Below are 25,067 nucleotides of genomic sequence, written 5' to 3' on the forward strand. Positions count from 1 at the left end.
CATTCGCGAATACAGCATTCTACTTTTAAAATTACATACAATTAGGTCACCATTGCCATGAAAAAGTGTCTACGATGGTGAAAGATTTTAAATATTTAATAGCCGAATTATTAATAATAATAATAACTGTGTCATGACACCTGGGGGTGCCGATGGTATTATCTATTCATTATATTTCATCAAATATAAGTTATTAAAAAATACAATTGACCTGCTTAAAATAATACGTACCATTGTAATGGGTGGCACACCTTTGGCTGTAGTTTGTCTTTAAATTCACAAATACAGGGTGGGCCACCAGTAACGCCTCGGTCGCTAGTGACCAAACGGCAAATGTTACAGAAACCTGTTTAGGTGGGTATGTGTAGGTTGATTACGGCTACATTTTAAAAATATTTTGAAATATACAGGGTGTCCAGGAAAAGCGTACCATATCAAAGTTATGTTTTTTTAAATGGAACACCCTGTATTTTACTGCATTTTTGAAAGCACCGTAAAAAAATAGGTGAACTTTATTAAAGGTTCTGCATACCTAGGACTTACAGTTTGTGAGATATTTCAATTTTAGTGAAAATGCAGGCATAGCGTAGAAATTTAATATTAGCAATAAAAAAATAATTTTAAGGAAGCAGCTTTGGAGGGTCTATTTTAGATCCTTGAAGTTATAAATTGTTATATTTGTCGTCACTTAGTATTATACAGGGTGTTCAAAAAACTGCTGAATACTTCTCTCAACTTTAAACAGCAATAACTTGGTTATTTTAAATGGAACACCCAGTATATTTTTACTTTGGGAGTTGGGAAATTTAAAACTCTTTCAAACTGTGTATAGGTTCCCTATACCTATCTCTAACGGTATTGGAGATATTTGTGCCGTTTCGTTTTTTATCGATTTTTTTTTTATGATGTATCCACGTGTCTTTATCGAGGTCTTTACTGAATTGGTTTGGGTTCTTCTTGATGACGTCTCTTTAAATATATTGAGAAAAATGAGGATGCAATTAGATGGCGCACCTGCAAATTTTTCATATTCAGTGAGAAATTATTTAAATCGAAAATTTAGTAATAAATGGATAAGTAGGAATGGTGCATGTCAGTGGCCACGTAGGTGTCCAGACCTCACCGTAATGGACTTCTTTGTTGCGAGCTATATAAAAAATCTTGTATACAATGTTCCACCTATTACTTGCGATGATATTGGAGGGAAGGATTAGAGATGCATTTGCGTGAGAATATCATTTGAAGATAGAATAAGATGCTGTATTCAGGAGAATGGTTATCAATTCGAACATCAATTAAAATTTTTCTTTGTTTTTTCTAAAAGTAAAAGTTCCTTTTATCATTATCATGAAAATATTCAAAAAAGTTTTCTAATAAAAAATATTATTTTATAAGCAGAATGATTATAAAAAGTTATTAATTTTGTATAAATATGTTTGTAGTAAGTAACTGAATTATTTATGAACAAGAAAAATATTTATTAAAGAAAATTTTACTTTTAGAAGAAACAAAGAAAAATTTTAATAGATGTTCGAATTGATAACCTTTCTCTTGAATACAGCATCTTATTCTATCTTCAAATGATATTCTCACATTCCTTAGAATAGTTATTTGGGGTGATATATCTAATCCTTTTCTTCATATCATCGCAAGTAGTAGGTGGAACACTGTGTACAAGATATATATTTATACAGCCCGAAACAAAGAAGTCTATTACGAGAGGTTTGGACACCTGTGGTAGCCACTGACATGGACCATTCTTACCTACTCATTTATTACTTATTTATCGATTTATATAATTCCTCACTGAATATGAAAAATGTGCAGGTGCGCCATCTAATTGCATTCACATTTTTCTCCTTATATTTAAAGAGACGTCATCAAGAAGAACTCAAACCAATTCAGTAAAGACCTCGATAAAGACACGTGGATACATCTTACAAAAAAAAAATCGATAAAAAACGAAACGGCACAAATATCTCCAATACCGTTAGAGATAGGTATAGGGAACCTATACACAGTTTGAAAGAGTTTTAAATTTCCCAACTCCCAAAGTAAAAATATACTGGGTGTTCCATTTAAAATAACCAAGTTATTGCTGTTTAAAGTTGAGAGAAGTATTCAGCAGTTTTTTGAACACCCTGTATAATACTAAGTGACGACAAATATAACAATTTATAACTTCAAGGATCTAAAATAGACCCTCCAAAGCTGCTTCCTTAAAATTATTTTTTTATTGCTAATATTAAATTTCTACGCTATGCCTGCATTTTCACTAAAATTGAAATATCTCACAAACTGTAAGTCCTAGGTATGCAGAACCTTTAATAAAGTTCACCTATTTTTTTACGGTGCTTTCAAAAATGCAGTAAAATACAGGGTGTTCCATTTAAAAAAACATAACTTTGATATGGTACGCTTTTCCTGGACACCCTGTATATTTCAAAATATTTTTAAAATGTAGCCGTAATCAACCTACACATACCCACCTAAACAGGTTTCTATAACATTTGCCGTTTGGTCACTAGCGACCGAGGCGTTACTGGTGGCCCACCCTGTATAATAGCTAGATAATATCACCTATTAATTTTATTTGTAAACTTAAATATTTAATTTTTATCATAAATTTAGTTGCTGTTGGGATAATTTTATCTTGACAAAACAAAAAATACAGAATGATAATGGGATATGGGACAGAGTAACAGTAAAACTCCAAAATGTTATGTTTAATCTAATTTACTTTTAACCCAAATGTTGATATTAAGAGGTGTGGGGTATTAAAGTTGAGTTTTGTTTATTTTTTTGTCTTCAGGTGATTTTGAAAATATTAAACTAAATATTGGGAATAAGGAAATATGGTTTTTAAGGAAGTTAAACAGTACATTGTTTTTCGTTTTTTTTTTTGTGTGTATGGCTTACTATGTCTTAATAAAACTCTAACTTTTTCTTTTAAGAAGGTAGGATTCAGAATCTTTAGCCTAAAATTTAGGTTTTCTCTCTAAAATTAGATAAACTCTAATAGTCCTAATACACATATTTTTAAAAACTACAATTTCCTTAAAATTGCATATCCGAAACCTGCTACATATTTTGAAGTGTATTTTTTAACAATTTTTTTTATCTGAAACTTAATAACAATGTTAAAAGTTAGATTGACAAATATACTTACTTAACACAACATATAACTTACTGATACAAATTAAAATATGCCAGGAACCTATTACAATTTTTAATTTTGTATATAGAATTTAAACTAATCTTTATTATTGGTATGAGGACATTTTGAGGAGTGTACAATAATATGTTATTAGCTTTCAATTTAAAAAATTCTGTACAATATTTCATAAATTAGTTTTAGTAAATTATACCATTGTTCGCCTGGTTGTTGATGTTGCTTACAGTTTTAGGGAACCTTAAACAATGGCAGCCAGTGTGAAGTGCATTCAATGCTTTCAGATTTAATAACACTATGTGTTACATAAAATTTTATACTGGGGTACCTAATATAAGTAATATTTGTATGATCTTAATGCTGCCTGGATCCTGATAGGTTGCAAACTTCCTCATCCTTACCATAATTTATCTGGTAGCATAGCATATAAACTCAAACATTTTGAACTTCAATTTATATTTTTTGGATTCTACACACCAAACAAACTTTTGGTTTGTATTTCCACCGAATTGTACCCCAAATGAAAATCTACACTTGTTTTTTTGGATGACTATAAGTTCCAGGAACCTGGCCATATCACCGTTAAAAATACAGATAAAAAATTTAAATTTTGTAGTGACCAATTATCGTTGCTCCCTGGCCGCCCCTAGAGGTGGGGATAGGATTTTCTTTGAGTTATGCTTTTTATTTTGTTTTTTCAGATTCTACATATTAAATTTCAGTATGTGACCCTACAGATCATCCCCTAAGAGACTGGGTCCAGTACTACACCACCTCGTATATTTAGTTTTCATCAGTTGTCACCAATTTATTTATTTTAATTACATTGAATATTGTGATACATACAGGAATATAATTTATTATTTTACATTACTTATTTTTAAAACACTAGTGTCCAAAATGATACATAATTCTCAAATTAATTATGTATTGTTGCAGTAGAACCTCAATTATCCGCTATCCGTGTGCGAATAATTCGAAGTGGTGCAAAAAAAAGCGCTCAAAAGTAAAAACAAACACGAATCTGCTTGTTTGTCGCGTACGTATTATTACCTACACAATCTAGCATTTGGTTCGTGCATATGCAAAAATTTACTGATTTATTCAAGTAGATTCTACATATTAATGTCTTGTTGAACATGTTGAATGTACCTAATTGTACCTATGCAATTAGGTACGTACGTATGTATCGACCTTTTTATTTTTTATTGTACTGTACATGTGTATGTAAAAGGTTATGTGTAATAAAGTTCTTATTTTTTGCAAAATTGGCGAGTTTGAGCTTTATTTCGATTAACCGTGTTTTCGATTATCCAGTTTGGTCCCGGCCGATCCGGATAGTCGAGATTCTACTGTATATGCATAGCTCCCAATTTGGCTATACAGATAAACAAAATGCTTTAATGCTTATGAAATATCTGTTGAAAACAATTATATGTAAAATATATTGTACGTAAATTGAGCAAAAACACATTTTTTGCACTAGTTCCATAAATAATTATTTTTAATAAATTGTTTCTGGATATACATAAGATAAATTAAAGTGAGCTTTAAGTTTTAATTTAATTTGAAATTTTCTTCAGGACTACAGAAGGAAAGAACACATTTAAACATTTTAAGCTGAAAGCAAAATTATTTTAAAAATGAGGAAATGTTTATAATACAACATAGATGTCTTTTTGAATATTTTTATTCCTAATTTTCAGATAAGAATTTCTGCAATGAAAGTACTGCCTCTTCTTTGCAAAGATGCTAAAGAACATGTATGCAGAGTTGCTGATATTTTAGCTCAACTATTGCAATTAGAAGACCAAGATTATAACACTGCATGCAGCGCATTAATTCAAGTATTTAAAGAAGACGAACTAAATACTGTTAAAGCTATTTTTAACCACATACATACAACTGAAGAGAATACTTCAAGAGAGAAGAATATTCAATTTTTATATAAGAAATTAATAAAAATTCCAGAAAAGCTAAGTTCAGAAATAGAAGAAATATTATTAGAGGAAGGGAAGAAAATTATTCAAGTTAGTATAAATATTTCAGCAGTATTATAAATTTAATTAATTATCTATAAAAGTTTCTTACTTCATCGTGACATTATAGGATGCAAGTGCCACAGAATTTTGGGTTGTAATGCCTTATTTAACATCTTCAAAACTGGCAAAAACCATAACTGGGCAAAAGGAGTTGGTTGAACTAGTGGCGGAGAGGGCAGAAATTGATAGAGATTTTGATCCACATGAAGAAGGAACCTCTGACCGTATTATTATGTGTGTTGAATGTATATTACCTTTATTTAATGTAAGTGCATATTTATTTTTTAATCATTTAAGAATGTCTACATATTACTTTCGCTTTAGGCTAATGTGGAATCAACAAAGTTTTTAATCTATTATTGTGATCAAATTCTACCACATTGGGATGAAATAGGAAAACTAAATGATGGCAGCACCTTGCAATATCAGTTTTTAAAACAACTGACAGAGCTCAGTGCACATTGTGGAAAATTGGAAAATCCATCGTTACACGTGGTGCAAATTTTTGATAAACTTAAGGTATGTTGTTATTTCCATTCACAATCGTTTTAGTTTTATCAAAAAATAAAAGACAAAAGAATCTACTGTTAAATATTAACGTCCAATAAACATTTTTCCTCAAGTATTTTTTTACACAAAAAGGGAATTGATTCTCTGCCTCCAAGAACTATCCTTCTCTAAAATATTTTTGGAAAGCACAATTTAAATGTTTTTTTTTTGCATATAGCAGTGGCGGCTCTTGACTACCATACCAGGGAGGGTGGATTTTAGGTACAAAGTATTAAAACAAAAATCATATCCTTAATTGGACAGTTTTATTTTAAGTACTATTGAAATACAGGGAAAATGTGTTCAACATTATTTTTTATAGTGAACATCCATTGTGCTTTTGTCGACATAAACTTTTCAATTACTTTTTCCATTAAAGTAAAGGTATTTGTCGTACCATCGATTTTTCAATAGATAGCATTATTATTAGTCTGTCTTTACAATCAATTCAAACTTTTACAATATTTTGAAAAACAGGCAATACGTAACAAAATTTTAAGAAAAAAAAAACGTGAATAGCTACTATTTGATTACAGTCGGACTAAACAGAGCCCAAACTGCATAGTAAATATGCGCTACTCCTACTCCGTCTTTTACTGCTACGCAAAGGGAACCATGACCACCGCTGTAAGTTCACGAGTTCACTTATTTAAAATTTTTCAAACGAATTTTGCACATTACAAATTAATATTTTCTTTTTAGTATGTTTCATAAGGCTAATCTATTTAATTATCCAGCTATGAATATTTCTAGGAGGGGGCCGGCCCAGAGCCCCCATGCACCAGCCACCACTGCCAAATAACATTCCAAATGGACTTATTGAACCAATTATAATAATCCATTTATTGGTGTTTTATGTGATGCAGACTTAGGCTGCGCGGAAAAAAACCCTAAAGTAATTTTGGCAAAAAATCACTCAAACCAAATTACACAGGCCATGGATAACCACTGGTTTTAAGTACAAAAAATACATTCGAATTATGCATTCCAAAAAATTGGAGTGGTTTTATAGTTCTTACACATTGTACAGGGCGTTTCATAAAAACTTACTATAAATTATACGAACGACAGATTATTAAAAAATAAAACTATTTACTAAAGATGAGACAGTTTTCAAAATTTACAGACATTTTCAATTGAAAATTACTGCTTCTTTTGAACATTTTCATTTTTTTTATAATTGTTGTAATCTTCAACAAATTGTTCCCTGCATTGGCTAATCGGTCAAATATCAGAGCAATCTTGAATCTTTCAGCACATTTTTAATATTAACTTACAAAAATAGGTGATTTAAAATATTTCTATTTTGCAGTATAACAAATTTCTTATATATTATATTTAAAATTTAAATAAACCAATTGTTTAATTTAAATATTAAAATTCATAAAAAAAATAACTATGTAAACTACTTTGGAAATTATTCAATCTCGGAAATAATAAAGGCCTGCGTATGCTTCAAACTTATATTACACAATAATCTTTTCTGTGTGTTTGTAACATTATAGGGTCAACGACAAGACCCATTCAAGTACATTAAACCTACATATCATTTATCTATCATTCTTAAACTTATACATACGAGGTCCAGGAAATCTTCTGCAAGGAAAAGATACAGGGAGTCCCAATCCACAGAGTGATTACATTTAATGCCCTGTATCTTGAAAACAGTGTGATAGACCCATACTTCATAGGAAAAGATTCTTATTTTTAATACTCTGTTACTACTTAGAATTTAGGTAAATTTTTCCTGAAACATCCTGTATTTGATAGATAGTTTTATTTATATTTCTAATTTTTTTATTTAGCAATACATGCCACTTCCTCCAGATGATGTTGATATAGATAAAATGCCTAATTTAGACTTCACCACTGTAGAATGTCTGTTGTATTCCTTTCACCGATTAGCACGGCAATGTCCCGATTTTCTCACAGCTGATCCGCTAGTATTAAAAGACTTCCGTTCAAGATTGAACTATTTTTCACGTGGAGTTGGAGGCTGCAAAAAATCTTTAGAAAAAATACAAGTGAAAAAGGATGACGTTGATAAAATTAAAATTGCACCTGCTGTGCTTGACAATATAACGGCACTCATTAAGGATTTGTTTTATACAACACCTGTATATAAGTGCAACATTCAGTTGTCGTTTAAGACTATCGATAATAAGATCAAAGTAAGTATACTTTTGAATGAATAAATAGTAATTTGCCAGTACAGTAAAATCTCATTAATCCAGTATGATTATAAACCTAATAGTGCGGGAGTACTGGAAAATTTGAATTAATAGAATATGTATAATGTAAACAGTACTAAATTAAAAAACGTTACTTTTAATTGTTCATTAACAAAGAGATTGGTACATATATACATACATATTACATTTGTATGCGCATATACAGCCTGTTTATTATAAGAGGGCTACCCACTTAATATACGGCGCATGTCAAAAATCTTTATATGTTTTTTGTTGCATTTTTTGAGGCCTTTATGCCCGTAAAAACAAATTTGAGATCCATGGCCAACTTTGTGAGAAATTATAAAAAAACTGGAAAAGTGCCGAAAGTTTAAGGTCGTTTAATTTTTTTATTTTAAGAGATAGAGAAAACTTATTTTAATAAAATTTCATGGCAAAATTTATATCTTTCATCTGGTATAAACAGATTTTGGAACTATCATATGTAAATTGCTGCGCCCCCTACACGGCCAAAAAAAAATTGTCATCGAAGTAGGCTATGGCCACAAAATAATTGCTTGTTTTTTCCCTCTTTGATGCGATACGATTCGATGACAATTTTTTCTTTGCCCGCGTAGAAGGCACTAATTTACAGACGATAGTTCCAAAATTTGTTTATACCAGGTGAAAGATATCAATTTTGTCATGAAATTTTATTAAAATAAGTTTTCTCTATCTCTTAAAATTAAAAAGTTAGATGACTAAATTTTCGGTACTTTTCCGGTTTTTTTTATGATTACTCACAAAGTTGGCGATGGATCACAAATTTGTTTTTACAAGCATAAAGGTCTCAAAAAATGGAACAGAAAACATATATAAAGATTTTTGACATGCGTCGTATAGACGGTGTCCCAGAATAATGTGTACAACGGAAGACCGCAGATTCATGGACTCAAAATAGGCAGATCTAGGCTAGTTGACCTATATCCGAAGTCGCTTAGTTTGGCCGCTACATGACCTCAAAGTTGATTGGAAACCGCTCATTTAATCAAAATTCTACAAGAGTTTCAAAAACTTCCAAATGGCATCACCTATCAAAAAGTTATTATCACCACACGTCAATTTTGTAGGAGTTGTAGGTTTTATCACCAAAATGTATAGATCGAAAACAAAAGTTCACACCCCAAAAATTATCAAAATCGATTAATAGGTATTCGTGTTATTTACAAAATTCAAAAAATTCTCACCAACTTTGAGGCCATTTAGCGGCCAAACGAAGCGATTTAGGATATAGGCGAATTAGCCTAAATCTGCCTATTTTGAGTCCACGAACCTGTGGTCTTCCGTTGTACACGTTATTCTGGGACACCCTGTATATTGTAATGTTTTTATTTTTCTGTTAAATAATCTTTCAACCAAACTATAACTGTATAAACTGTATTCTTCAAGTAGATAAACGCAGAAAAAATAACGCCGAACTACTGGACGTGCCGGATTATAGAGTTTCTACTATATTTTGAATGCCAATTCTGCAATCAAGTTGAAAATTTTTTTAATGTGGAATATATTTTCAAAAATATTAATTTGGGCCCTTTGGTAGTTGAAGGAACAAATGTAACCTAAACTTTTTCAATCTTCACATTTTAATAATTTGGTCACAAAATATTGATAACTTCATAAGATTTCAAGCGATTTTTAATTTTATCGCATGTTAATTAGAAAACTAGAAGTATTTACTTAAACCAAACAAACACATTATGAGGCATATCCACAAAGAGTACTAAATTTTTTAAAAATCGAAACGGCAGTATATTTATGAAAAATACATATTCAGAAGGAATATCAAACACTATTATTCGATGTAGTCGCCTTCAACTTTAATGTACTTTGTGAGACGAGAGGGATGAACTTTCTGATACCTTCGANCTATTTTCTGAATTACAAACTTAAAATTGAATATTTGTTATAAGATGCAATATAATGTTTAATATGTAATAAAAATATTACTTAATCCGGATCTGCTTAAAGATGCGCGCGATCGGATTGCCTTCCACACTCCACTTCCCTGGATTTTGCATTCACTGGTACCCGTGCATTGGAATTAGAATTTAGATACGGCCAGTCTAGGTGGTCTGTGCTCTGTGGCCTGTGCATTGGCTAAAAAAAAAATAAATTCAAAATGGTTGACACTCACGCTAAGCAGCCGGTTAGTTTATTATAGTATATATATATAGTATTATATACGGTTTATAGAAAAATAGAAGCAATGGTTTAAGTATTACATTTTTTATAGCAGAAATTTACTTAATCGAGTGTGACTTTAACGAATAAAATGGGAGACAGTTTTGAAGAGTTGTATGAAAAATACAACGTTTTATCAGACGCTAAGGATAAAATTTCACAGGTTAGAAAAAAGTAAATGTAAATATTTTAAAAAATTATGATTAAAATTTTACATTTGCATAACTAATCATGAAATTTTTAAGCCTATAGAATTTATATTATAGTAAACTTACTGCTAGCTATTTTATATTTACTTGTTTTCAGCACTCCAAATTGTATTTAGAGTGCATAGATGGCACAAAAGGTAATGATAAGGAAAAGAAATTAGCGGCCCAAATTATATCAAAGTTCTTTAAACATTTTCCTGCATTACAAGATCAGGCCCTAAACGCTATTTTGGATCTTTGCGAGGATGATGATAGTATGGTAAGAAGTCTTAGCTCGATAATAGTATTTAAAGGTTTTCGTAATAAAAACATTACAAATGATCAATGTTTAATAGATGTTTACTATATGAACAATTTTGGGTAGTCAATGTTGCTATCTATCCACGATAATTTTTAACATGCAAGCGCACCAAGCGGCGAAAGCAGTAAGCTCCGAAACAAGGTAATTTTCACATTGCCGTTCGCGTTTACACATTCATTTGAACAACATTTGTCTTATTTGACTTTTGTGTTATTTTATAGGTTCCAAATATTTCATAAATAAATTTTAAGGCAAGTATTTATGTCTATTTTATTTGTCTCTAGCATTACAATTTACTGTACATTTTATTAAGTTATAACTATGAACTTATCCGTTGTAGAATACATTTCCTATTTACATATATGCCAACGAAAACTCTCGTATATCAGAAGGAGAGGCAGTTTTTAAGGCTGATCATGTGGTACTATATGGGAAAATTGGGCAAAGTTAATTTAAATTTAGAAATTTATATTATGTCTGCAAACTAGTGCCCTTACTTACTAACAACCCTCATGATATTCAGGGAGTATTATCTATCGGCAATAATATTTTGAAAATTTCTTCAATGGTTTGATGAACTTATTTCTGGATTTTTCTTGGACCATGAAGAGCAACCTTGAACTGAACAATAATAGTTTGACAGTTTCTTCTTTCTATCCATAATTGCCGAAATTTTCCTCNATTTTGACTAACACTGAGTTGTTCCTGCTTTGTGTCGATAAATTTCTGTTAAATAAGCTTTTTCTGAAAAGAATATTCTTCAGTTTTTGGTTTAGCAATTACTGCTTCCAAACTCGCAGGTACCATTGGATAAATATTACTTGAACGTGGAATGCTCAAGTCAAATAAAAAATGCACCACTTGATGCAGATAACCCATAGTACACCTATAGTCTCGTACACCAGTACTTTGCCAATGTGCTTTTTACCTTCAGGGCTTGAAAGAACTTGGTTTATCTCTACCATATCTTCTGATACTTCTTGAGGGTCTTTTATTTCAAGCAAATCATTATAATTTCTTTGTCTTTAGTCTTTGGTAGTTTCTGAGGAAGAATATTTCGTTGGAAAGTATTCCCTAAAACTTATGTCTGTTTGGAAATCATCTTACAAAAACATTACTAAAATTTTCATCTTAATTGGGGAAATAGTTTAGTATTGCCAAAATTAGATTATTTTTAACTGACACTTCTGTATAGGTATCAAATTAATTTAAACCAGTTCTAAAAATTTTCCTAAGAATCTCATCAAACGAAGTAATGCAGTGTGATTAGGTGGTGATTTGAATAATGCCACAAAATATAAAAAAAATTTGAAGTTGAGACTGTCAAATGCTATGATATTGCCATCATATTTAAGTATTTAATTTATCACAAGCAATAGCTTGTCTAAAAGGTTTTTTCAAATTCTCATATTTTTATCTCATATTTTGTACGCACTAAAATAACACTAATGAACTGCCTATGGATTAAACAAATATCTAAGTAACGTATTAGAACGTTTTACTATCTTCAAATTTTTTGTTGCCCCCTTTTATGGAGGCTAAGACTGGGGAGGACACTGCCTCTGAACCTCTATAGTAGCCGTCAGTAAATTGAATACCTATACTGAGAGAAATAGCAATTAATATAGTTTTTATCCAAAAATTATCCAAATTTAATGAGAAACAAAAAAGTTATAAGAAAAAATTGATAAGAAGTGGATCTTATTTGTGGAAGGGCGAAATGGGCGGTGACTATTAGACGCCTTCATTATAGCCATCTTTCTCTATCCACAAAGAGTACTAAATTTTTTAAAAATCGAAACGGCAGTATATTTATGAAAAATACATATTCAGAAGGAATATCAAACACTATTATTCGATGTAGTCGCCTTCAACTTTAATGTACTTTGTGAGACGAGAGGGATGAACTTTCTGATACCTTCGACAAAAAAATCTTCCGCGCCTCTTGGGTCCATTGTTTCATGGCACTATGGATCTCATCGTCAGTAGAAAATCTTTTTTCATTCATACTAGGTCTTCATTCCATCACTGTATCTCCCTACTTTATCCGATTTTTCAAACTACTGAGATAATCATCTATCTTTCTTACAATATTCTGTTTGATTCGCTATAAGATGTATCAGCAGGTAAATGTCCCAGTTAATGTGCTTTTTGACAGCAGGTCATTTTCAATGATCCTGTTGAATCTCCCAACCATTCCATCGGACTGTAGACGAAAAGAAGTGGTCTTGTTTTTGTAGATGCAGGCATGTAGCAGGCAGCAAAAATTCTGAAATATACTTCAGATTCAAAGTTTAATTCTTGGTCTGAATGGTAGATTAGATTTCCCTAATAGCTTATCCAGTTTTCACATAAAATAGGTTTTGATAGGAAGTTGGTGGTTCTATATTACTAAAAACTTCTTGACAAACTGCCAAATCTTCTTTTTTCTTGGCTTGTGGGTAGTTCTTCAGTTTTAATATTTTGACTAACACTGAGTTGTTCCTGCTTTGTGTCGATAAATTTCTGTTAAATAAGCTTTTTCTGAAAAGAATATTCTTCAGTTTTTGGTTTAGCAATTACTGCTTCCAAACTCGCAGGTACCATTGGATAAATATTACTTGAACGTGGAATGCTCAAGTCAAATAAAAAATGCACCACTTGATGCAGATAACCCATAGTACACCTATAGTCTCGTACACCAGTACTTTGCCAATGTGCTTTTTACCTTCAGGGCTTGAAAGAACTTGGTTTATCTCTACCATATCTTCTGATACTTCTTGAGGGTCTTTTATTTCAAGCAAATCATTATAATTTCTTTGTCTTTAGTCTTTGGTAGTTTCTGAGGAAGAATATTTCGTTGGAAAGTATTCCCTAAAACTTATGTCTGTTTGGAAATCATCTTACAAAAACATTACTAAAATTTTCATCTTAATTGGGGAAATAGTTTAGTATTGCCAAAATTAGATTATTTTTAACTGACACTTCTGTATAGGTATCAAATTAATTTAAACCAGTTCTAAAAATTTTCCTAAGAATCTCATCAAACGAAGTAATGCAGTGTGATTAGGTGGTGATTTGAATAATGCCACAAAATATAAAAAAAATTTGAAGTTGAGACTGTCAAATGCTATGATATTGCCATCATATTTAAGTATTTAATTTATCACAAGCAATAGCTTGTCTAAAAGGTTTTTTCAAATTCTCATATTTTTATCTCATATTTTGTACGCACTAAAATAACACTAATGAACTGCCTATGGATTAAACAAATATCTAAGTAACGTATTAGAACGTTTTACTATCTTCAAATTTTTTGTTGCCCCCTTTTATGGAGGCTAAGACTGGGGAGGACACTGCCTCTGAACCTCTATAGTAGCCGTCAGTAAATTGAATACCTATACTGAGAGAAATAGCAATTAATATAGTTTTTATCCAAAAATTATCCAAATTTAATGAGAAACAAAAAAGTTATAAGAAAAAATTGATAAGAAGTGGATCTTATTTGTGGAAGGGCGAAATGGGCGGTGACTATTAGACGCCTTCATTATAGCCATCTTTCTCTATCCACAAAGAGTACTAAATTTTTTAAAAATCGAAACGGCAGTATATTTATGAAAAATACATATTCAGAAGGAATATCAAACACTATTATTCGATGTAGTCGCCTTCAACTTTAATGTACTTTGTGAGACGAGAGGGATGAACTTTCTGATACCTTCGACAAAAAAATCTTCCGCGCCTCTTGGGTCCATTGTTTCATGGCACTATGGATCTCATCGTCAGTAGAAAATCTTTTTTCATTCATACTAGGTCTTCATTCCATCACTGTATCTCCCTACTTTATCCGATTTTTCAAACTACTGAGATAATCATCTATCTTTCTTACAATATTCTGTTTGATTCGCTATAAGATGTATCAGCAGGTAAATGTCCCAGTTAATGTGCTTTTTGACAGCAGGTCATTTTCAATGATCCTGTTGAATCTCCCAACCATTCCATCGGACTGTAGACGAAAAGAAGTGGTCTTGTTTTTGTAGATGCAGGCATGTAGCAGGCAGCAAAAATTCTGAAATATACTTCAGATTCAAAGTTTAATTCTTGGTCTGAATGGTAGATTAGATTTCCCTAATAGCTTATCCAGTTTTCACATAAAATAGGTTTTGATAGGAAGTTGGTGGTTCTATATTACTAAAAACTTCTTGACAAACTGCCAAATCTTCTTTTTTCTTGGCTTGTGGGTAGTTCTTCAGTTTTAATATTTTGACTAACACTGAGTTGTTCCTGCTTTGTGTCGATAAATTTCTGTTAAATAAGCTTTTTCTGAAAAGAATATTCTTCAGTTTTTGGTTTAGCAATTACTGCTTCCAAACTCGCAGGTACCATTGGATAAATATTACTTGAACGTGGAATGCTCAAGTCAAATAAAAAATGCACCACTTGATGCAGATAACCCATAGTACACCTATAGTCTCGTACACCAGTACTTTGCCAATGTGCTTTTTACCTTCAGGGCTTGAAAGAACTTGGTTTATCTCTACCATATCTTCTGATACTTCTTGAGGGTCTTTTATTTCAAGCAAATCATTATAATTTCTTTGTCTTTAGTCTTTGGTAGTTTCTGAGGAAGAATATTTCGTTGGAAAGTATTCCCTAAAACTTATGTCTGTTTGGAAATCATCTTACAAAAACATTACTAAAATTTTCATCTTAATTGGGGAAATAGTTTAGTATTGCCAAAATTAGATTATTTTTAACTGACACTTCTGTATAGGTATCAAATTAATTTAAACCAGTTCTAAAAATTTTCCTAAGAATCTCATCAAACGAAGTAATGCAGTGTGATTAGGTGGTGATTTGAATAATGCCACAAAATATAAAAAAAATTTGAAGTTGAGACTGTCAAATGCTATGATATTGCCATCATATTTAAGTATTTAATTTATCACAAGCAATAGCTTGTCTAAAAGGTTTTTTCAAATTCTCATATTTTTATCTCATATTTTGTACGCACTAAAATAACACTAATGAACTGCCTATGGATTAAACAAATATCTAAGTAACGTATTAGAACGTTTTACTATCTTCAAATTTTTTGTTGCCCCCTTTTATGGAGGCTAAGACTGGGGAGGACACTGCCTCTGAACCTCTATAGTAGCCGTCAGTAAATTGAATACCTATACTGAGAGAAATAGCAATTAATATAGTTTTTATCCAAAAATTATCCAAATTTAATGAGAAACAAAAAAGTTATAAGAAAAAATTGATAAGAAGTGGATCTTATTTGTGGAAGGGCGAAATGGGCGGTGACTATTAGACGCCTTCATTATAGCCATCTTTCTCTATCGCACGGATTTCTATGACTTTCTTTATCGCTCTCACGTAACTTCCGATGAACCATGGGGACTTTCCGACCCTGTATATAAAGTTTCAACTACAATAAAAATATATTATAATACATGCTTATGATATAGCTATATTTACACCAGGAAAATTAGCGAAAATAAAAGAGAAACTCGAAAAAAGTCCTATCCGCTAGAATTCAGGGGTCGGCAAGTAATTTTAGGTGCGGTCCGGATACTTTTGAAAATTTTTAACGAGGTCCAGGAAAAATTCATATTTCTTATTTTTTTTATTTTGATTTGGACTCAAATTTAATCTGCTTACTAATTAAAAACTCAAAACACACACAATTGTAAAATACTAAAAAAAATGATAAGATTGGCACTTAAACGTAAATAAAATTTTTTAATAATTTATTTGAGTAATTTATATTTTCAAAAAATTTTTGGCGGTCCAGTATTTTACCTTCCGCGGTCCGGACCTGGACCGCGGTCCGCCAGTTGCCAACCCTTGCGCTAGATTATTGTAAAATTGTCTAAAGGAACATAATACAAGACATCTCTCATCTCGTGAGTCAAAAACTTTTATTAGCTAACTTTTCTATTTAAACAAATAAGTGAGGAAAACAGTTTTTTCACTTTGCAGGGAAAACCATCAATTTTAGCGAAAAGTGACTCTCAGACTGCTTATAGGGAGTAAAATTATCTACAAAATGAGACTAGTTAAATTAAAATCGGTTAATAAACAAAAAAGTTATTGCAAAAAAACAAGAAAAGTGCTCATTTTTTCATTTGTTTGTAGCTATCGCATTTATTGTTAAAATTTTATAAAACCTATGACAAGTTGAGGGTTTTGTCATACTTTAAAAGTGTGCCAAAAGTGGGCGCTGTAGGTGTAATAGTTTTCGCACAATTCTATTTGTTTATAGCGGAGGCTCCTAAAGTTATGAACTTTACGCCTCTGTAATCTTAAAGATGCAATTAAGCGGCCTATTAAAAAATATCACCGTTTTTTTTGACATTAACATTCTCAAATTGTGCATTAAAAAACCGTGCGTTTTTCGCTTATAAACAATTTGAATAACATTGTTGCTATTTATACTATCTCACCGAAAATAGATGCAATGGATAGCTGGCAAAAAATACAGTTTTAAAATAAAAAAAGTACCCTTTACGACCAACAGGAGCCAAGATAATTTTTTTTATTTAAATCGTAGCGCAGTTGTTTATAAATATTAAGACTTGAATTTTTCGCAAAATAAAGTTTACGACGTAAACTACGATTTCCCGTGAATTGCATTGAAACATGTGGATAATTAGCGACTCACGAGCCCTTTGAAGAGAAGGTACTCGCTAAGTAAACTGTCCGGCGGCCGGCGGCGTGGTGGTGGGTGAAGCTCGTCCAAGCGGTCGTGTGGGCGAGAAAAGTTAAATCCAAAGTTCAAATAAGTGCGCGCTGTAAATTTTGCAATATCTCGGCTTCTATTCATTGTGAAACTTATTTTTTTTCTAAACTGGGGTAGCTCGACGAAAAAATAACTGGGCATATTTACGAATTCTTTAAGATTACAATGACAAATTTACAATAATCTAGCGGATAGGACTTTTTCGAGTAAAAATTTAATTTGCTTGGTCTAATTGCCATTATTATTAGAAAAAGACAATGAAACACGATCAATGTTTCTTTGTTCCAATCATGAGAAAGTGTTCTACCGAAATTATGTTTTGTTTAAAGAAACATGTTAAGCTATATTTCTCTAATAAAGTGTTCAGTTTCAACCTAGACAATTTGAAATTCATGTGTTATTTTTTTAAGATATCTCCTGCAAAACCAACTGGACCACAAAAAAGGCACGTCCCAATAACATTTGACTCTAGCAATGGTTCGTCATCCAAACACATTCGGTCAAATAAAAGTGGTGAAAATGTAAAACTGTATACACCACCAAGTGGGAAATTTAGCAACAACTTTCAGAATTATGGTAAGTCATTGTTTTTCAAAATTACAATTTTTTCACCTTTCAATACATGTATTAACATATACTTACATTATCTGTCTGGTAAACGAACGGAAAAAATCTGCTCACACAATTTTGCTTATACATTAACTTTATGCAACTTTAACACATAATCAAGAAAAGTAAAATAAGATAATTCATTAATTTCTGAAGGTCAAAAGCAAATGGTTTATTTTTAATTTTGTGATTCATCGTTAGCTTTTGGACTAGTAAGGGGGATGAAGCGTGCCGGGAATGAAAATCCATTGGCGTGTCTGTGTAAAAGGCAACAAGATATAGAAAATAATGAAAAAAGATATTAAAACATAACATCTAATATTTTTTTACGGTTTGCTATAACCGGCACTTTGATCCATTTTAATTATTACAGCATTTTAAAACGTCCCAGTTGTGTTTTTTTAATTTATAAATTTATTATAGCCATGGAATTAGACCCCTCGTCTACGCTTATGCTATGACGTTTCTCAGGACGGGTTAATCCAAGTCCGTTTACACCCACTAAAAAAGCATTTCCCTATTCCCTACCAAGTGCAAAAGACAGAGATAGAATATAGATCGACGTTCAGTGTAACTCGGTCTCTAGACGATTATAGATTCTATCGATGTGCGTAGCAAGCGGCACAAAGATAAATAATATTGAACCGTATAAAAATCATTTTATATTTTATACGCATTATGGTAATAGTGTTTTTATATTATGTCTTAGTCACTCTTTATAATTTCGACCGCGGAGTATAGAAGATGTATTAACTTTCAGCTACTAACACTTGGAACAAAATAATTAGTTGATATAATAGTTTATTAGATATAATTGAGTTATAGGCAAATGTTAGCCTAAGGCTCCTATATTAGCTAATATTGATATTTTATACAGGGAATTTTTTAAAATACAATCATTTTTAGAAATTTCAAACTGTATTTTATTGTTCTATTTGTAGTCTTATTGACTTAAATACTGAATTAAACTCGTAAACTTGATTATATAATTTATAGAATGCAAAGAAATACAGTAATAATACTGAATACACTATTTTGTTTACAAAACGTCAATCAAATCTAAATCTGACGGTCGCCTTCTATCCAACTGTTCGCAACACACAAATCGCCACGTAGTAAACTGGACTCAGTCCGCATATTTTATTCACATACCGGTTCACTTCAATCTATATCTAAAATTGTTAGTTTTTAAGATATACCAACATTTCTGAAGAAACTTAATTTTTATTATTTTACAGAATACCACAATTAAATATTAACTAATAAAGTTAACTCAAAATGGAATGATAAATTATGAAGTGACAAGTTGACACAATGTGACAGTTTTTTTCCAAAGCCATTTCGTGTGACTGAAAATAATAAAAACTAGATTTTTCCAGAAATGTTGCTATATAGAACAATAAAATACAGGGTTTTCCATTTGAAAAATTTTAGAAAATCCAGTTTGAACTTTTTAAAATGATTGTGTTATAAAAAATGTCCTGTATAAAATATTGATATTAGCTAATATGGGAGTCTTTGCCTAACATTTGCCTATAATGGTAAATTGGAGTAGGAAATATATAAGCGTATATCTGTCTTTTATATGATGGCACAGTCCGTTTGCTACTAGTATTTTTGTCACAAACAAAACCTCTATTGATTAACCTATAAATCAAGAGCCAAGTCTCAATTTGTAGCAACTTTTTTGTATTTTTTGCAAAAAATCTGCCTCAATTTTTACACAAGAATATTCTGGAAATACATATCAATGTCATCAGGGTAAAACGAAGCTCCATTGTATATAAAATTAGGTATTTATTTATGTACAATCAAACAAAAGTTTTATTACAAATATGAAAATTAGTAAAGGATGCAAAATCTTTAAACATGTAGTTTAGTAGACAAAGAAAACATTGACAGCATTAGAATATGTTTTCCCAAGAAAAAATGTAAATATTCCACTTACAAGTAACTACCCAACAGTCACTCATCAACCGGAATGAAATTTGGCACAACAATAAAACTCTAAAAAATATTGAACCTGTATTTTATTATTTTCTCGGAATTCGCTTTCAAAGGGTAGAAACCGCCCCTAGAAGATAGTAAAAGCGAAAATCTCCATAAATTAAAAAAAAACATATTTATCAACCAAACTCACTCACCCTATCCACCCAAACCAACTAACCCTCCCACTCCATGCCTACCCCTCTTCTAAACTAATCGACCCCTTTACCTCAACATCAAATACCCAACTGAACCTTTCCATCCTAACCCACCTAAACGTACCAGATTCTCTTGCCCTTACCCAAAGCAACACTCCACGTAAACCAACCCCTCACCCTCATGTACCGTGTGCTTGATTATCGTGAGTCCCTTGCCTTTCCCATTTGGTGTGCTTGATTAGCGTGAGTCCCCTTGCCATTTCTGTATGGGGTGCTTGATTAGCGTGTCCCCTGGTCTCTCACTGATCGGGAAGAAAAACACGATATCATATCAACTGATATCCCCTATTTTACATATTCATTGCAATAATACGGTGAATTTACTGCATGGAAAGGTTTAACTAGTTTAGTTTGATGTTGGGGTAAAGCGGTTGATTGGTTTAGGAGAGGGGTAAGCTTGGAGTGGGAGGGTTAGTTAGTTTGGGTGAGTGAGTTTGGTTGATAAATATGTATATTTTTTTATTTTATTTATGGATATTTCCATTCTTAATGTCTTGTAGAGGTGGTTTCTACCCCTTGAAAGCGAATTTTGAGAAAATAACAAGATATGGGTTCAATATTTTTTAGAATTCTATCGAGAATTCTATCGTTCATTCTGATCGGTGTAACAGTTGGGTAGTGTTACTTGTTAGATAACTGTAAATAATCACAGGCCAACATTTGACCGACCCTCTAACCCAAAAACCAGAATGTACTTTTCCGAAGGATTTTGTTGCGCTGAATTCGAATCCGAGGTCCAAATTTCTCAATTGTATCTGGTTTTCGAGATATCCTAATGTAAAAGTGTCAAAATCGCAAGTTTTTGACATATTTGAAGTTATGTTACATGGATATGTACATTTTTGCGGAAACTATTAATGGGGTCTTAAAGTAATATACTTACTTTCAGAGGTGGCCTTAGGTGATGACGAGCAGGGTAATCGCGTCCGGGGCCCTGCTCTTACAGGGGCCTCATGCAACAACTCGTGTAAAAAAAATTATATTTAAAACATTATTTTATCCTTACCTATTAGTTATAGAGATACGACAATAGAAATAAAGTTGGTCAATTCATAGTAAATATATTGATATTTAATAAGTAGTAATAGGTACTGTTAAAAACTAATATTTGGTTTACTTTTAAAATTAAAGATTTAGGTAAAACTGATTAAAATAACTTTAATATTTTCGACCTGAATACAACCACTGCTTATTAGTCAATGCCCGCTCCTATGCCACCCATCGATGAACTCATACTTTGTTTTATAAACATTTGTGATTTACAATCACCGATCGAGTAGCAAGGAACCGCGCATGCAAATTAAATAAACTATATCAGATATTTAGCGATTCTCTCTTCATGGTTTTCACAGTACCTAAATAATTTTCTCATTTAGATTTATGATTTATTTAATGATCAATATTAAAACCAATTAATATATGAGTGGATAATATTTTCTGGAATTTGACTGTAAAACAATTGAAAAAAATGTTTGAATTTTGTACTTTATTACTATGTTGTGAATATATTCAAAAGTCGAGAAATAAGTCAAACTACTAAATTTCAACATGCAGTTTCTCAAAGACGAAAATTGATATCGGTGCAAATCCAAGTGCCTTTTAAAGAATGCTTTAAGATGGTTTCAGCAAAAAAATGCTTGTCCATGTAACAACCTCAAATATATCAAAATATCGCAATTTTGCAACATTTAGGTTAGGATATCCCGAAAACCACAGCCAATTGAGAAATTTGGACTCCTGATTCGAATTCAGCACACCAAAACCTTTTGGGAAGTAGTAGTAGTAAAAAGGGGCGGCTTCAGCCTGGCAATTAGGCCACAAGTGAGCCCTTTTTATATTCGTGTATTTGGGTTAAAAACTTTTCGGCCTAATAATCATATTCTACATAATATTTGTGTTTCAGATCGGCCTTCTATCAGAGGCAGAGGAAACAGAGGAGGAAGAAGTATAAGAGGGCGAGGATCTTTAAGAGGAGGATGGAGAAACTGATTGTTTGTTTTTACAGATCATTTCTGATTTTAATTTTATTATTAATTTTCTGATATTCGGATTTATATTTTTTTTCTCATTGTAAAAATTTTCGGAAAATGTAAATTTGTTCAATTATAATATAAAGACTTTAAAACACAACACCTCATTTAATGTGACAGCAAAGACTTTTGTATTCCTTAGTGTCCCAAAATATCCAATGGCAGAAAAAATAAAAATTTTATCTTTCACTAAGAATAAAGTTAATTGCTTATTTCCAGATTCTAATAGTTATTATGTTTACAAATAATATCCACTCTCTGGGAACTTTTCGAGGGTTCCTCTGCTGGCACGTAACCTCTGTAATTGTGCGGGCCCATAGAGGGGGGGCCATAATTTTTCCCGGTAAACTACAATGCTGCATATTTCGATGTTTCCACCGTCATTAAGAAGTTTTCCCCTTTATTTGGATGGGCCACAGGATGTTTATGTGCCTGACCCTCAGGTATTAACGTGGTTCAGTTGACTGGCTATATTAGTCCCATAAGATATATACAGTGTGGAACAGCTCAATGGAATAAATTCAGTATCTCAATTACTGTGAATATATGTGTGTAAGTAAAATCTCGAGACACATCATTTTTGGATTCTGAAGTGAGACATCCTGCAATGTAAATATTTCGTCCCTAAATTCAACCCCGTTTAAGTGACAGTTGCAACTCCTAAATTTTTAAATGGGAAGGGAAGTAAGGGTATGTGTAACGAATTTGAAATGTTTTTTTATTCTCTATTAAAAAATGCTAGGTTTTCATATTTATTGCAAAAATTAGCAGTATAAAGATTAATTCATTTGCTAGACGTAATTTTCTCCAAAAAACTTAATTTCAATGTAGATGTTCCTTAAACGTCTTGACAGCATCTTAATCGTAAATTAGAATGTTTTCTTCCGTTTTCCAACATCTGAAGTGTGACCATTCACATAGAAAGAAATCTAAGGGTGTAAAATCAGGAGAACGTATTGGCCATTCTAGTGATCTCGCCTTCATATCCACCATTTGGAAATGTTAAGTCAAGCTATTGCCACTTGCCGGACATTGTGTCTGTAATGTGCAGAGGCAGTTTTGATTGCGATGGTGCCTTAAGCCCGCTCTGATATTGCTGACTCAATTATAGAATTAAAGAATATATTTAAGCTATTTGTGTAGATCCTTTATTGTTCCTCATAAGTATTATGTATCCTTTGCTTAGGGTGGGCCTAGAGCTGCCAGCTCTATGGAGGCCAAAAAAACAAAAAATTAAACCTCATTTTATTCTAAAGAAAGTTCCGCAGTCCGATGATAGACTATCAGGAATTTCAAATTAAATGGATAAATGATACTTTCTGTTAAAACTACATTAGTTTGAATATTATTTTAGTAATACATCATACAAATTTTATGTGCTATACATTCTACAAATATTTTTTCATCGACGAGTCAAAATTTACGAGAGAAGGTATTTTTAATAGACACAATACTCATTTGTGGTCATCTGAAAATCCTCATGTTATCCGGGAAAGAAACTTTCAAAATAAATATAGCGTAAATGTTTTTTTGTCTAATTAAAGATAACCAAATTTCTTACCATATCTATGAAGAAAATTTAAATGCCAACAGATATCTCAATATTTTGCAAACGGTTGTGGCAGATTTTCTAGATGATATACATTTAGACCAACTAAGGAAGTGTTGGTATCAATTAGACGGGGCTCCACCTCACTGTCACAATCAAATCGATCAACAGCTGAGTGAAATGTTTGAAGATAGGGCCTGGAATTGGCCAGTGAGGTCTCAATTTTTATGTTTGGGGAGTAATAAAGCAAAAAGTTTATTCTACACTCGTTGTTTAAAAGAGGATTTGATTGCTCGAATCCGAAGAGCGTTCCATGAATTGCCTGCAGCTGAAATAGCAAAAGCGGTGACTGATGGGTCATATTGAACACTTATGATTTTTTTGTCATTTTTTTTATCTTAGTGCATTATTATTATCAATATACATAATTAAAATTGTGTATTACTATGTATGAAGTTGATTTTTTAGAATTCTTCCTAACTTTATTCTGCTTATTGGTGGAAAATTGGGATGTCACATTAAAAACAACTGTAGATGTTCTACTTAGAATCCCATTGCAACGTCTGTGAATAAATAATAAATAATGTGATAGTTTAGTTGTTTGTTTTGAAGTTTTGCTAAAAATTCCACAGCTATCCTTGCAAGAAATTACATGATTTTAGGTGATTACATAAAAAGTAGTAGATAATCCTGATACTGTTCGAAAGAGAATAAAATTGTGTATCAGAATATAGAAAAACATACAGGGTGTTCCATTTAAAAAAAACGACATATGAAGGTTTGAAGTTAACTAAACTCGGCATTAAATTTCTAGCACCCTATATGCAATTAAGCCGCTTTGAAATTATGGATGGGAATTGGGAAGCTTAGGTGTCTAGCTATCCCCCCCCATAAATATTGTTGCTTTATCTTTCTTACTATAAAATACACATGGTTTGAAGCTAATCACCGTTTCTCCATTTTTTTTTGAAAAAAATGAAATATCTCGAAAACAGTTAATTTTAGGAATAGGGAATCTTCATAAAAGTCCACCTAAAATAACACAGAATCCAAAATTGCAATAATATATAGGGTGTTCCATTTAAAATAAGCAAGTTGATGGCGTAGTACGTGGATGCCATTATTTTAGTTGAGAAGGGCATGCCCGAAAATCCGGTATCCCAAATATTAAAAATTCAAATCGAAGTAGTCTCTGAAATAATTCTAATGGGCCGTCACCGTGAGGCACCCTGTATAATGAACTTCCACAATAAATACTTTTGG

General features: G+C 31.8%; 1 protein-coding gene across 1 annotated transcript; it reads left to right on the forward strand.

Annotated features, from left to right (window-relative positions):
- Nucleotides 1-4,878: 4,878 nt before the first annotated feature.
- LOC108911573 (apoptosis inhibitor 5) lies at nucleotides 4,879-22,355 on the forward strand (the record flags this gene model as incomplete). The annotated part of the gene is made up of 6 exons (XM_018716547.1): nucleotides 4,879-5,202; nucleotides 5,282-5,479; nucleotides 5,539-5,733; nucleotides 7,569-7,934; nucleotides 17,823-17,988; nucleotides 22,129-22,355. Coding segments are annotated over 6 exons (1,335 nt in total), but the record flags the coding sequence as incomplete, so codon positions are not given.
- Nucleotides 22,356-25,067: the final 2,712 nt, after the last annotated feature.

The sequence above is a fragment of the Anoplophora glabripennis genome, unplaced genomic scaffold (assembly GCF_000390285.2).
Source record: "Anoplophora glabripennis isolate ALB-LARVAE unplaced genomic scaffold, Agla_2.0 scaffold980, whole genome shotgun sequence".
Classification (NCBI taxonomy): Eukaryota; Metazoa; Arthropoda; class Insecta; order Coleoptera; family Cerambycidae; genus Anoplophora; species Anoplophora glabripennis.